This window comes from Dromiciops gliroides, chromosome 5, assembly GCF_019393635.1.
Source record: "Dromiciops gliroides isolate mDroGli1 chromosome 5, mDroGli1.pri, whole genome shotgun sequence".
NCBI classification, from domain to species: Eukaryota; Metazoa; Chordata; class Mammalia; order Microbiotheria; family Microbiotheriidae; genus Dromiciops; species Dromiciops gliroides.
Genome location: NC_057865.1, coordinates 149593530 through 149608591, shown reverse-complemented (window position 1 = coordinate 149608591; position 15062 = coordinate 149593530). Strand labels below are relative to the sequence as shown.

At 39.2% G+C, this 15062-nt stretch overlaps 1 protein-coding gene across 3 annotated transcripts in view; it reads left to right on the top strand.

The window, feature by feature from the left end:
* Window positions 1–3747: 3747 nt before the first annotated feature.
* The window catches only part of LOC122730030 (gamma-secretase activating protein), a 120927-nt gene continuing 109612 nt past the window's right edge, over window positions 3748–15062 (top strand). For all 3 annotated transcript variants that reach the window (XM_043969225.1, XM_043969224.1, XM_043969226.1), the window contains exon 1: window positions 3748–4080. In XM_043969225.1, coding sequence (XP_043825160.1) covers window positions 3966–4080 — 115 coding nt within the window. In that variant the 5' untranslated portion in view covers window positions 3748–3965. The remainder of the gene's footprint in view (window positions 4081–15062) is intronic.

Sequence of the window (15062 nt, the reverse complement as noted above, 5' to 3'; positions counted from 1 at the left end):
TCTTATCCACTCACTTGATAACATATCTAATTTGCTTTCCTAAATTTCTCAAATTCATACCCTGGACATTCAGGTGGCTCAGTGGATAGATAGGGCACTGGACTTGAAGTCGGAAAGACTTAAATTCAAATCTGGCCTCACACACTCACTACCTGCGTGATCCTGGACAAGTCCCTCAACCTCCGCCTCAGTTTCTTCACCTGCACAGCAGGGATATTAATAGCATATGCCTCTCAGGAGTGTTGTGAGGAAAATGAGATAATTGTAAAGTGCTGACACATAGTAGTGCTTAGTGCACATGAGTGCTTAGTAAAGCCTCCCTCTTTTCCTCCCTCCTTCCCCCTTCTCTTCTTTCTTTCCTTCCTTCCTTCCTTCCTTCCTTCCTTCCTTCCTTCCTTCCTTCCTTCCTTCCTTCCTTCCTTCCTTCCTTCCTTCCTTCCTTCCTTCCTTCCTTCCTTCCTTCCTTCCTTCCTTTCCTTCCTTTTTTTCTTCTTTCTCTCATATGGCCACAACTTTAGTTCAAATCTTATTAAATCCACTTGAAACCTTGCAATAGCCTTCTAAATCATCTCCTTACTTCCATTCTACCTATGCCTCCCATCCAAACTATGCTCCATATAGCTGTCAAATTGATATTTGGGAATAGCAATTCCGAAAAGTTTCCCTTGCTTAAAAAACCATCAGTGGCCTCTAGGATAAACTGCAAACTGCTCAGCCTATTATTTAAAGCTATCCACAATTTCACCCTCACCTACATTTCCAGAATTATTTCCTATTACTCCTTTTCGCTATAGTTCAATTGAACTGGCTTTTTCTCTTAGTTGTCTTCCAGGTATGGACTATATTTCCATATCACTTCCACTTCTTAGAGTCAAAGTTCAACTTAAGTCCTCTGTCCTATGGGAAGATTTTCCCCATGATGTAAACCTTAAATTCTTTACTTCCTGAAATTAGTTTTTATTTACTTACCTAAGTACATTTTATATTCCGCAAGTAGCTGAAGCAGCTGGGTGCCCTAAAGGGGAAACAGGAGGAATATTTTCTGTATTCTTCATATTTTTTTCATAGCATAACCTTTCCAATATATTTATGTATCATAATTTGTTCAGCCATTCCCTAATTGATGGGCATCTATTGTGTTTCCAGTTCTTTGTTACTACAAAAGTGCTATAGATATTTTGGTGCACATGGGTGTATATATTTGGTATATATCCTATTTTTTACTTCCTTGGAGTAAATAAATGCCCGGCAGTGGAATAATTGGGTCTTCACTATTTAAAAAATGATACATAGCTTGGATAACAGTGCAACACTCTGATGATACCTTTTCTTCCATTCTCCATGTGCAAAATTGTCATTGAGGCTTCTACCTATCTATACCCACCATGTTTCTTTTCATTGACATTTAGGTCATCTGTCATTGTGATTTCCCTAAGATTAAAGTGTTCCATAGCAGCCCCAGGAGAAGATAGGTGTTAAAATGATGGAGTTTTGTGATGAGGAGTAGCATGGGATCAATGAACAGATTACACAGCATCCCAGGAGCATATTCTCTTCTTATTCAATCCTGGGCCTTGTTCATTGTTAAGCTATATCCAAGATATACATACTAATATGCTAAATCAATAGGTAGTCATTCAAATGAATGTTATAATCTGGGCAATATAGATTCTTCATCCACTTTATTTTTCATATGGATGACTAGGCTGATCTTTCTTGAGAGTATGTAGGCCATCTGGCATTCTGGGCTTTGGTAAAATCCATACAATATCATCTACATACAGGACGATTATTTTAATTCAACATTTCGATTTAACAGCAACAAGCACCTTGCATATGCCCAGCTCTGTCTTAGGTGTTGGAGATACCGAGACAAAAATGATAAAGACATTTTTGTCATTGTATCCTTATTCCTTTATCATGAAACCTGTCTCATAGCAGGTGCTTGCTAAATGCTTGTATCCTAATTGATTCAACAAAAGAAATGTTAAACAATTTTAACAAGCAGAAATCATTTCAAAGCATATTTATAGGTTTATCACTTGCTTTGGTGCTTATGAAGGTCTTTCCCAACCCAAAGACAATAAAGAGAATAAAATGGAAAAGAAAATCAAGTTGTGCCCTCCCCTTCCCCCCTCCCCCTCACTCCCACAGTACCTCAAGCCTGGCACTAAAAAAAGTTTTCAGAATATGTGTGGATCTACTGACAGAGATGAGAGATCTGAAGGTGATGAAAAGTTATCCCCTCAGGGGAAGTTATCCCCTGATGAATAAGCAAACCCATTTGTTTTCTTGCTTGCACAAAACACACACTCGCTGGCACTCCAGAAGGCATTTATCTATACTGAACAATGTTAATTCCAGATTGTCAACTATGCCACATGTACTATGCCAAAAAGCACCAGTTGATTTGCTGGAGACAGCAAATGTTTAATTTGGGGAGAGTGTAAGGTAAAGTATAATAGGATCCTCCCTCTCCACAAGTTCATTTGATGCAGTCGAGGGATGTAGTCTCCTTATGGACACTGGGTATTTGTGGGAGAGCATACCCCAATGTTTATGGAGGGATATTTTGAAACAACTGCTCGTTATGCCATTTGAGTAAATTAAATGACTTCATTAACACCTATTTGAGTCTACTGACTCATTATTAATGGGAAGTAAGCCACTCGGGGCTCTTGATCTATAGTGTTTGGAATGAATATCCATAAGAGTTATCTCTACATAGAACCAAGGTAAACAAATAATATGCTCTGTAGATTCAACCTAGGAATGTAAATGTGAGTTGTGGGATGTAGGCCAGAGGGCACCCTACATATGTGGATATGCTGTTTTCTCACTGTATCCTCCACTCCCTTAGGGTGAGGACTGTTACATCTTTGTGTACCTCATGTTGTTTAGTCCTGTCCTACTGGTATGGGGGTTTTCTTGGCAAAGATACTGGAGTGGAGTGGTTTGCCATTTGCTTCTCTAGTGGCTTAAGGGAAACAGGTTAAGGCGGCCAGGGCCACACAGTTAGGAAGTGTCCGAGGCTAGATTTGAACTTAGGTTTTTCTAACTCCAGGCCCCATCTCTATCCACTGAACTATCTAGGTGCCTCACCTAGTAAATAGTAAGCACCTGATAATGGCTTGTGAATTGACAAAGCTTCAATATCTGAAGCATTTTTGAAATGAGAGGATTCTTTAAAGAAGAAATTACGTCACGGCTGAATCCTGGATATCCCTCTCCTCACCTCCCAAGATGTCACCACTTAAAAATCAAAAGAAACAAACCTGTAACAAACTTCTTATAGAGTATGGAGGGCTGTTATTTTCTTTTTTTTCCTTTTGTCTGTACTCTGTCCTATTCAGTCACATACACGACTGAACACCATCACTGACAGCAACTATCCCTTCCCCAAGCCCCCAAATTTACCAACACCTTCTTAAGGGTCCTTTATGTGTACAATGTTCTTCTAGTTCTGCTCATCTCACTCATCATCAGCCCTTAAGGGTCCTTTAAAGAAAAAAATAATAATAATACAAATCTCAATCGTCCGGGCTAATCTGGGCATAGTCCCAGCAAGTGTGAAGAGGGAGGCCGTGGAGCGCTCTTCCTCTACCCGCCTGCTCACAGACCAGGCCCTCCCTTTCCTTTCCCTGGGGGCCCAGGTGCTTCGCTGGTGTGGCTAGCGTCCCAGCCAGAGCTCAGGACAGAAAGGCGCGGGCGCCAGTGGGAGGAGACAGTCCCCCGAGCAGAACAAAACCGAAAGCTACGGCCTGGAATCAGCGTGGTCCTGGGAAGCGAGAGAGCGAGCTAGTGTCGGGTCGCGCCGGGCGCACAGCGCAGAGGAGGCGGGGGAGATTGGGCAGAAAGTTCCGAAGAAGCGGCGGGCGGCGCAAGCGGTGTCCGGGAATGCGCCCGGCGCGTGGGGCTGGAGCCGGTCCAGGCCCCCCGCAGCTGTGACAGCCTAGCCTGGCGCGATGCTTCTCCAGCTGAGCGCCGCTTTTGATCTTCATCAGGACGTGGTCCCGTGGTTAGCCCAGCGTTTGTATGCGGAGGCAGCTGCTCCGGTGGCTGGCCGGAGGGCAGGTTTAGGTGAGGAGGAAGAGGAGGAGGAGGAAGAGGAGGAAAAAAAGAGAGCACGGCTGGAACTGGGCTGTGGTGGGGTCTCCAGACGGCTTGCAACTTTAGCCGGCCAAGTGGGGAGGGGGGTGGGAGTGGTGCCGCCCGACAGAGGGGAGAAGGGTGAGCATCATGGACCTCTGTTTACCCCAAACGTCATTCCCCGGGAGATTAAGGTTGAGTGGGTCACCTTGAAGTCCTTCCTCTCTAGCATTTAGGCATGACCTAGACTTAGACCTCCTGCCTTGACTCCCGCTGGTAGCCAGTGGAGGTCAGGGGAGGTCATATGACAGATGTCAGAGTTGTGGCTTTACCTAGTGGAAAAGCTGAATGTAACTACCTAGAGAACTCTGTCAAATAAAGCAGCCCGCACAATATGGAGGGGAAAAAAGTATAAAATACACCCACTGAAGGAAATATGTCTTTCTTCACCGGCACAATCTATACCCAGGTATTTAGGATATTTATAGCAATGATGTAAATAAGAGGTGTGTGGGTGATGTACAGGACGTCTTGCCTTAGAATACAGTTTTTAGGAGGGCAGGGGAAGTCTTTAGAATAGATGTTGTGTATAGTGCCTAGGACATTTTGGGTGTGGACCAAATATTCATCCATGCCCAAAAGTACTAACCAGTAAACAAGCATTTATTAAGTGCATATTATGTTCTAGACACTGTTAGGTGTTGGAGATATAAATACAATGAACGAAACAATCCATGATGTTTAGGAGTTTCCATTCTATTTGTGCTGGTTAAGAAGTAGGTGACCATAAGATGAAATCTTTGCCTGAAACCTTAATGCCCTCCTACCTATCCTGCCCTCCACGCCCCTGAAGTATTGACACAGACCAGAGACAAATGAGGTTTTAGTTTTCAGCTGGGACAAAAAAAAAATGTTACAGACTAATTGTAGGAGAGAAGGGAAAGATGAATTTCTTTCTTTTTTTGGGGGGGGGGGGGAGGCAGGGCAATGGGGCTTAAGTGACTTGCCCAGGGTCTAGTAAAGTGTCAACTGTCTGAGGCCAGATTTGAACTCAGGTACTCCTGAATCTAGCGCTGGGTGCTTTATCCACTGCACCATCCAGCCACCCGCAGGAAAGATGAATTTATAAGCTTCTTCTGTCATGAATGGATTTCCCCTCCATGATGGAGATTTTGGCTAACTTTGTTTCCACTCCAGAATTTAGTAGAAGGTATGGCTGAATTATTTCCCCTCTCTTTATATTTTTATAATGCCTTTTTCATTTAATGGCACTCATGGAACCTACCATTATAACTAAGCTGTTCACCTCAATTCAGGTAAACATTTAGTAAGGAATATAGAGATGAAAAATTCCATTCCCTAACCTCAGGGAGCTTGCAGTCTTACAGAGAGTACAATCTATAAACAGATAGAATACAAGTTAGAATGAGAGTGTACAGGACAAGTCAAATAAGAAGAGAATGATGGGAGGGAATCACCTCTTTCTAGAAGGTTCAAGAAAGGCTTCTTAAAGGGAAGGCCTTGAAGAAAGATAGGAATTTCAAGAGGTGGAGAGCATTGCTTCTGAACCCAGGCTGGACAAATGCATGGAGGTGGGGAAGGGAAGAAAGAAATCAGGAAATAGTTGGCTAGTTTGTCTGAAAGGAGATTGGGTGGAGGGGAATACTGTGAGGAGATAGGATGAAGTCACACCATGGCAGTGCCTTAAGGGTGGAAGGAAGGAAGGAGTTTGTGTTTATTCTCAAGGCTGTGAGGAGCCCCTGACAGTTTTGCATAGGGCACTGACTTGATCAGAGTGTCTCTCAGTGCACTATTGCTCCTCTCTTTTCTGTCTGCCTTAGATCCAACCTGTTTTATTTCATTTCCTACCACCCATCTCCCTGTTTTTCCTAACCCTTCCTTCTCATTTTCTTGAAAATATTAAATTACAGTGACTTCTCAGTGAGGAATCTCTTCTTGTAATAGAACTCTTATTCTCCTGTAGCCACTATATTTATGAGAGGAGATTGTAGATTTATGTTTCTGTGTTGCATTTTTTGTGGGTTATTTGCTTCCAATAAATATAGCAATAATGTAAATTTGCTTAGTCTAAGGCTTAATTTGTTTACCAGTTGCATTATTCTTGGATAAAACCTCTTTGTGGGGGAAGGAGGAGGAAGGAAGAAAATAAAACAAATCTTTACTATGGCAGTAGAAACTGCTCATGGAACCTGTTTTCATTTGAGGAGGCATTTTGACATGCTAATAATCTGTAATATCACTCTTGCTACTTGTTCAAATATTAGCCTTTTATATAGAAAACTTGTTTCTATTTTATTTGTCTACCCAAAATATTTTCCAGGCATTACATTTTTTTTAAAGTAAGGATTGACACATTGCTTATTTTCAATCACAAAGTAACACTCTCTTTTAGCATCTACCCTAGAGGGCTAAGTGACAGGTGACTGCTAATTAAAAGTTATGTGAAATGTGAAATGCCACACATTTCAATAATGAATGTAGTGATTGAAAAGCAATGTATGAGTGTATTGAATCCTTGGCTTTACTGGGTTTTCCATGACTAGAAGAATTTTCTACTTGGGTACTATAGCTATGTAGTTATAGGCAAGTCACTTAACCTCTCAGCATCAGTTTCCTAATCTGTAAAATGAAAATAATAACAGCACCTACTTCACAGGGTTTTCCAAAGGATTAGATGAGATATTATATGTAAAGTGATTTGCAGACTTTACCATGCTATATAAAGATTATTTATTATTATTATTATTATTCATTTATTTTATAAGTATTTGTTAAGAAAGGAGCTATGCTAAATTCTGGGACAGATAAAGAGATAAATAGGGGGCAGCTAGGTGGAGCAGTGGATAAAGCACTGGCCCTGGATTCAGGAGTACCTGAGTTCAAATCTGGCCTCAGACACTTAACACTTACTAGCTGTGTGACCCTGGGCAAGTCACTTAACCCCCTTTGCCTCGAAAACAAAAACAAAAACAAAAAAAGAGATAAATAAGGCAAGGTCCTTGCCCTCAAGGAGTTTATAATCTCCAAGGGGAGATTATAATAAAATAATGTAACTATTAACACAATAAATGTAATACAGTAATTTGACAAGCACTTGAGGAAGTGACCAACAAGTGAGAGTTCTGGGAGTTCTGGGGAGAAATGATGACCAGGAAAGGCTTAATAGAAGCAGATGGCTTTGGAGCTGGACCTTGAAAGACAGGATTTCAATAGGTAGAGATGAGGGTGGGGTGGACATTGGAGGCATAGGGAATTGTGTGAACAAAGGATTGGTGGCAGAAAAATGTGGGATCTGTCTGGGGGATGTCAAGAAATACAATTTATCTGGAATGTGGAACATATGGGGAGGAGAACTTTTCTTAAAATGGGAGCAGGAGTGTGGAGGACCTTGGGAGTATGGACTATATTTGGCAGGCAACTAGGAGCAGTGGAAGGTTTTTGAGCAGGTGACTGTTTTTGAATTGGAAGATGGAGTAATTGAAAGTAGGGAGACACCTAATAAGGGACTACTGCCAATGGTTTAGATGAGGATTGCTGAGAAGTTGGGAGGACCCAGCTGAAGTTATTTATTATGTTGAGGTTTTTTTTTTTTTTTTGATGAGGCAGTTGGGGTTAAGTGACTTGCCCAGGGTCACACAGCTAGTAAGTGTTAAGTGTCTGAGGCCGGATTTGAACTCAGGTCCTCCTGATTCCAGGGCCGGTGCTCTATCCACTGCGCCACCTAGCTGCCCCTATTTGGCTGAGTTTTAATAATTGAGTATGTTAGGAGTTCTCGTTATCTGGAATTTCATTATCCGAGTCCCTGTAGCTGGGAAATGTTTTTGTTTTTTTCATATTGACTGTGATCTCATCTGTGCAGCAATTTCGCAGAGAGGAAGCTCCCTTTATCAATTTAGATCATCAGTTGCTCTGTAAGTTAGATTCTTAGTTTCCTGGGATACTAAAGTGACTTGCTCAAATGGACAAAATATGTTTTAGGCAGGATTTCAACCCTAGTCTTTCTCACTTGAGGCCTATAGCTCCTGTGTCAAGCTGCCTCTCCATGAAGTTGGATAGGAAAGCAAAAGTCATCATAATTGAAAAACATGCATTAAAGAAACTTCCACTCAAATGAGCTCCTCTCCATAAAGTGACATCTTTCATCATTGAACAGTAGTATCTATGCCTTTTCCGTATTTTATTGATCAGTTGGGCTTTTTAAAAGAATGATTTGAATATCAAAGGATTAAGAGAGGTCCTTGAGAAAACTGATGACTCCGTTACATACTTTTGCAATATGCTTGTTGTTGAAGTAAAACTTGAAGTAAAAAATACGTGCATCATATAGTTGGACAATATTATCAGAAAAATTGTCAAGAAAATCATTATTTGATTTATTCCTTGTTCATCCCAAGAATTAACATGTAGATGCAGTTATAGACTAAATCTTGTGAAGTATGACACAATAAACTCATTTAAAATAATCTTGAGTTTCAATTTTCAAGATCAAGTTTCAAAAACCAAAACTTTTTTTCAATATTTGCTATGAAACACTGTTTCCCATTTTAAATGCATCTGTTTTGTGTATCTAGGAAGGAGGACCTCCTCTCTTGTCATCATAATGGAATGATGAATCATTTAAACACCCAGAGTAACTCTGCAAATATCCCTGATTATTATAAACATCTGCTTATAAATGTTCATGTGAAAAGAAATTGGAACTTTTAGTGGACTACAAGGTTCATATGAATAAATAGCATAGCAAAAAGGTAGCCAAAAAAAGAATGCAATTTTAAGTTTCTTTAATAGAGGACTAGGATCCAGAATACAGAATTTAATAGTTCTATTGTCCTCTGCCTTTGTCAGATCACATGGAGAATTTTGTGTTCAGTTTTTGGCACCTTCTCCCCTCCATTTACTTGGAATTTTATTTTTTCCCCAAATTATATGTAAAAACAAATTTTAACATCAATTTTCAAAATTTTGTGTTCCAAATTCTCTTCCTTCCTCCCTCCTCACCCCCCCTTAAGAACTCAAGCAATTCAATACAAGTTATACATGTGTAGTCATGCAAAACATTTCCACATTAGTCAGGTTGTGAAAGAAAATGGGGAAAAAACTTTAGAAAAAGGAACTAAAAATTATGCTTCAATCTGTATTCAGACACCATCAGTTCTTTCTCTGGAGAAGGATTGCATTTTTTATAAGTCCTTCAGAGTTGTCTTGGATAATTGCATTGCTGAAAATAAGTCATTCACAGCAGATCATCTTACAATATTGCTGTTATTTTGGATATAGTACATTTCACTTTCTATCAGCTCATGTAAGTCTTTCCAGGTTTTTCTGATAGCATCCTGTTCATCATTTCTTATAGCATAATAGTGTTTTGGGCACCTTTTTAGGAAGGATATTGGCAATCCAGAGCATATCCCGCAATCCCCAGAGGAGAATGTATCAGTGCGACTTCTTGTTGGTCCTTTGTTCTCAGAGAGGACCATGACATTGTGATGATGTCATGACTTGCAGTGAATTGGATTTAAGTGAGGAAGGGCTATGCAAGGTCACCTACTCTCCTCTAGAGCCATCTGGGTCCAGTGGCAACATATATATTAGGACAGCTGGAAATGACTCTGGATGTTTTTTTAAGGCAGTTGGGGTTAAGTGATTTACCCAGGGTCTTATAGCTAGTAAGTGAGGTGAGATTTGCATTCAGGTCCTCCTAACTTAAGGGCCAGTGCTCTATCCACTGCACCACCTAGCTACCCCTGAAAGGAGAATGTAGAGACTATGTTGGATCCGTCTTTCCATCTTTTGATGGATGGATCCATTGAAGAAACTGGGTATCTGTACCCTTGAGCAGAGAACACTTAATAGAAACATGGTAGCTGCCCTAAAGTATTTGTGGGACTGTCATGTAGTTGAGAGATCAGACTTGTTTAGCTTAGTCCCAGAAGGTAGAACTAGGAACAGTGGGTAGAAGGTGAGGAAAATTTTCTAGCAAGTAAAGCTATCCTAAAGTGTAAATCTATGCCTCAGAAGGTAGTGGGTTGCTCTTCACCAGACATCTTTAAGTGAAGATTGGATGACCACTTGGGGTGTGTGTGTGTGTGTGTGTGTGTGTGTGTGTAAAAGAAATATGAGGGAAAGGGAAAAATCAAAACTAGATTTTCAAGAAGAATTGGCTACATCTAGTAGAAATTATGCTATTTTGGGGGAATTGGTAAATATAGTATTTTGTTCTTGCCATGTCCCTTCTTTTCATAGTCACTAAAAGCATTACTAATGGGGGCAGCTAGGTGGTGCAGTGGATAAAGCACAAGCCCTGGATTCAGGAGGACTTACTAGCTGTGTGACCCTGGGCAAGTCACTTAACCCTCATTGTCCCACCAAAAAAAAAAAAAAAGCATTGCTAATTTGTTGAAGGAAATTGTTACATTTGATATGCAGTTTGTGGAAAGAACAGTGGATTGCACATAGCTCTTTATTTTGAGAGATTCTCCAACATATACTTTTTTTTTTTTTTAGTGAGGCAATTGGGGTTAAGTGACTTACCTAGGGTCACACAGCTAGTAAGTGTTAAGTGTCTGAGGCCGGATTTGAACTCAGGTCCTCCTGACTCCAGGGCTGGTGCTCTATCCACTGCGCCACCTAGCTGCCCCCAACATATACATTTAAAGTTATTTGCTAAAGTTCACAAGGTAGTAAATTTCAGAGGCAGTATTTGAACCCCTCGCCTGATTCTAAACCCAGTCCTTCTGTTTTGTGTTGTAATTCTTGTGCTATAATCTGTCCATATGTCTATGAAGACAGTCATATCTCACCTTTGCCTCCCCCTCTAGTTTCTAGCCCAGTAATGAATGAATGAATCATGGCTTTATGACAGCTAGGTGGCACAGCTGATAGAGGCCTGGGCCTAAAGTCAGGAAGACCTGAGTTCAAAAGCCTAAGATCCTTACTAGCTGTGTGACCTGGAGCAAGTCACTTAACCTTTCAGCCTCAGTTTCCTTATCTATAAAATGGGGATAATAATAGCATCTACCTCACAAGATAGTGAAGCTCAATAAGATAATATGTATAAAGTGCTTAGCAGAATGCCTGGCACATAGTAGACAGTTCATAGACTTATTCCATTCCTCTCCCTTCCCATTTCTGTTTCTGCCATTGATTTCCTAACTTCTCACAGACTCAGTTTCCTTTTCTGTAAAAGGAGGAATTTGAAATAACTATACAATTTTATAAATGTATTGTGCATTTTAAGATTTCTAAAATGATTTGCACTGATTTTATAAACATGCAATATGATCTATTACTAGCAAAATTTTTTTAGGGATGAGATATCATAAGTTTTGGGCTAAAAGGTACATTAGAGACATTATTTTTAGCGGATTTGAAAGAAAATTTCCGTATCTCAGTTTTTAGTACTCATATGATAGCGTTTTGATGTTTTAAAGGTTGCCTAACTCTAAATTCTATAATCTTCCTCTTCTGTGCAATTGCCTTTGTCCTTCTAACTTCGAGGTCAATTCTATTTCCTCCATCCTTTTTATACCGTTCTTCTAGATATTATCTCTACTGCCTATCTTTTTCAGGGTTTCCTGACCTAAGAAAAACCTTTTTTATTTCATTTTGCCTAGGAAATGCCACTCACGTGATGATGTTCATTTTCTCGCAGAAGAGTGCTCTTTAATAATGATGAGCCCTTAGACTACGTGGGGATTGTTCAAAAGATATTCATATAGGCTCTTGAAATAGGTATCGAATATTGCTCAGAACCTATGGAAAATCTTGTACAGTATTGAGAATTGAGTCAGCTTTCCCTTTTGGGGGAGGGGAGAGGAGGAACATGGTGCTTTCATCTCAATTCATTAATTATTGAGTGTCTGCTACATATAAAGCATTGTTCTAGGCATTTTTTTTTGCCCTTTTAAATAATTTGGAATGCAATAAGTACTTTTTGTCTTTAAGAATTAAAAAAAGTTAGGTCATTTGTTACTTTCCTCTGAATAGCACCATTTGTGCTTGAACTTGGGTAGTCATAGCACATAGAAGAGAAAATGTGGCACACTACTGTCTGTCTTATATAAGCAGTGATTTTGCAGTCATTAAAAAAGAAAAATTTAGCTTCTCCATTTTATCAAGGGTTAGTGTTGAAAGGTCTTTTCCATCAAATGTTGTGTTTGTTTTTTTTTCACAAGTGCTGAGTATATTGAACTTAAGCCACATTTCCTCATTTGAAATTGCAACACTTCCTCCTCTGGACTTTCCAGTGGTATTTAATTGGAGGATAGTCATAAAGAATGATTAAGCAAAGATGGAATTAAACTTATTCATAGAGTGTGTGACATGAACAAGCTTATCCAGGGTCAGAAGGGCCAATGGGCAAAAAATTGTGGTGAAACATTTGACTCTGAATTTCCTGGGTTGCTAAATATTACTAACTCTAAAGCTTTATGCAATGTAGAGTGAAAGCAATATGTCATCTGTAGGAATTGGTAATCCCTGCACTGTTGTTACTACCTGTCCACCCCCTCAAAGTTATTCTGAGCATCTGAGTCTATTCCATCTGCCAAATTAGATCATCAACCCACTGGATCGAGAATGTGTAGAATTCTATGTTTTCTATAGACTATTGCTGACTCCAGCAATTATTAACAAGTGAAAATGACCTTTAATGGAATAAGTATTCCCTTTTCTAACCTATAGCAAATTGATAATCTTTTCTTTCATTAAGTTTTCACTGATCTGAGAATGATAGGTAACTTTAAGAAGGGTAAATGGGGTTTTCCTAACAAAATTTTTTTCTTTCTCAATTCAGTTAAAATGTTATTTATATGGAACCAAATTCTTACAAGGCACAATTCTAGGTGTTTGGACATATAAAGATTAACTAAAATCTTTTAAAATGATCTTTTAGAAGTCTCTTAGAATCATTATAATCTGGGGGGAGGGAAGAAAAAGTCATTCATGAAATAACAATAAAGCATTATACTATAGAAATTGTGTCAAGGCAGAGAAGTTTCCAGAGTGATTTGTGGGGGGGAAATATTTCTAAAATTTTTGAGATGAATGCAGAGTTAATTTTGTTACAGTTATTGAGCCTTTTTTTTTCTTTGAGAAATTCCCCCTTTACACATACTGCAAGTCCAATATGCAGAGTTCATGGTTATGTTTACTTCATTTTTATTTGAATCATACCTTTCCCCCGAGGCACCAACAGATTGATCCCATCTTTTGAGATAAGAGGCTGGTTTTTCCAATTATGAATAAAAATTCAACCTGTCTCAAATTATAAGATTGTACACAGATGATTATCATGTCCTATAATGTCATATAATTTGCTGCTTTCCATATAGACGCATCCTTGCACTATAAAAAATAAATGCCAATAATATTTTGGGGGAAATGAAACAACAAATGTGCCAGGAGCTAAAATAATTTCACAACATGCCAGGAGCTAAAATAATTTCATTTTGATAAGATTTTGGGGAAGCACAAAAGCAATTTCTTCCCCAGTAAATCCTGTATCTATCACTTGTATTTTCTGTAGGTCTTTAAATCCAGAATTAGGTGAATGTAATGAGTTGTCAAAGTTCATCAATTATATATTACTTGCTACTTGTAGGGTTTGTTTTTTTAGAGGATTGGGCAGGGGAGAGACTCAGAGTTTAGTTAGAACAGGATGATTCTATCCTTATAGTTGTCTAGGGAGATATGATACAAACACAAGTATTATAATACATGATAATTGTTTTTAAAAAATGAGTTCTAGGTGAGGTCTGAGGAAGAAAGGATCGTTACTTTGTAGGAAGAAGGTACCAGGAAAGGCTTTCTAGAAGAGGCAGTATTTGAAATGGATTTTAAAGGATGGTTGGGAATTTAACAGGTGGTCTGGTGATCATATATAGGTATATAGACAACCAGCCTCAGGTAGGGGCTCCACCTCCAGTCCTTTATTCCCAACTGCTTATTGGAAGTTTCAAACTGGATATATCATAGGCATCTGAAACTCATTATGTCCAACACAGAACCCATTATCTTTCCAACCAAATCTGTCCCACTTCTGAACTTCCCTACTACTTTCATAGACATCACTATTCTTTTAGTCTTGCAGGTTCATGACATTGATGCTATCCTATACTCTTCTCCCCTTCTCAACCCTACCTACCCAGGCAGTTGACACATCTTACTATTTCTTCATCCAAAACACCTCTGGCACTTGTCATCTTCACTCTACTCACACAGTTACTACTTTAATTCAGGTCCTTATCATCTCTTGCCTGTACTGTTACAATGATGTTCTAACTGGTGTCCCTGCCTTAAGTCTCTTAACCTATCCTCCACATAGCTGCCAAAGAGATTTTCCTCAAGTGTCAGTCTGATCGTGATACTCCTCTGCCACTTGATATACTGGAGTATCTATCTCTTTATTGCCTCTAAGATAAAATACAGAGTTCTCTATTTGGTTTTAAAACCGTCATTCACAACTTGTTCTCAACCTGTTTTTCCATCCTCATTTTACATTACCATCCCTCCTGAACTCTTTCATTCTGACAAACTGGCCTTTTGCTGTTCCTCCTAAATAATACTCCATCTTCCCTCTCTGTGCCTTTATGTTATGGTCATTGCCCTCATGCCTAGATTGCCTTTCCTTCTCACTTGGTAGAATTCTACCTGGTAGAATCCCTCATAACCCCTTTTAAATGGTATTTTGTTTTTCCAATTACATGTAAAGACAAATTTTAACATTCATTTTAAAAATAAAATTTTGAGTTCCAAATTTTTCCCTCTTTCCCTCCCCTCCCCTCCCCTAAAATGGTAAGCAATTTGATATTATGTATGTACAGTCATATAAAACCTATTTCCATATTAGTCCTGTTGTGAAAGAAGACACAGTTTGCAGAAAAAAACATTACATTTTGTAAAAGGAAAAAAAACAATGAAAAAAAATGAAGTGAAAATAGTATTCTTCAGTC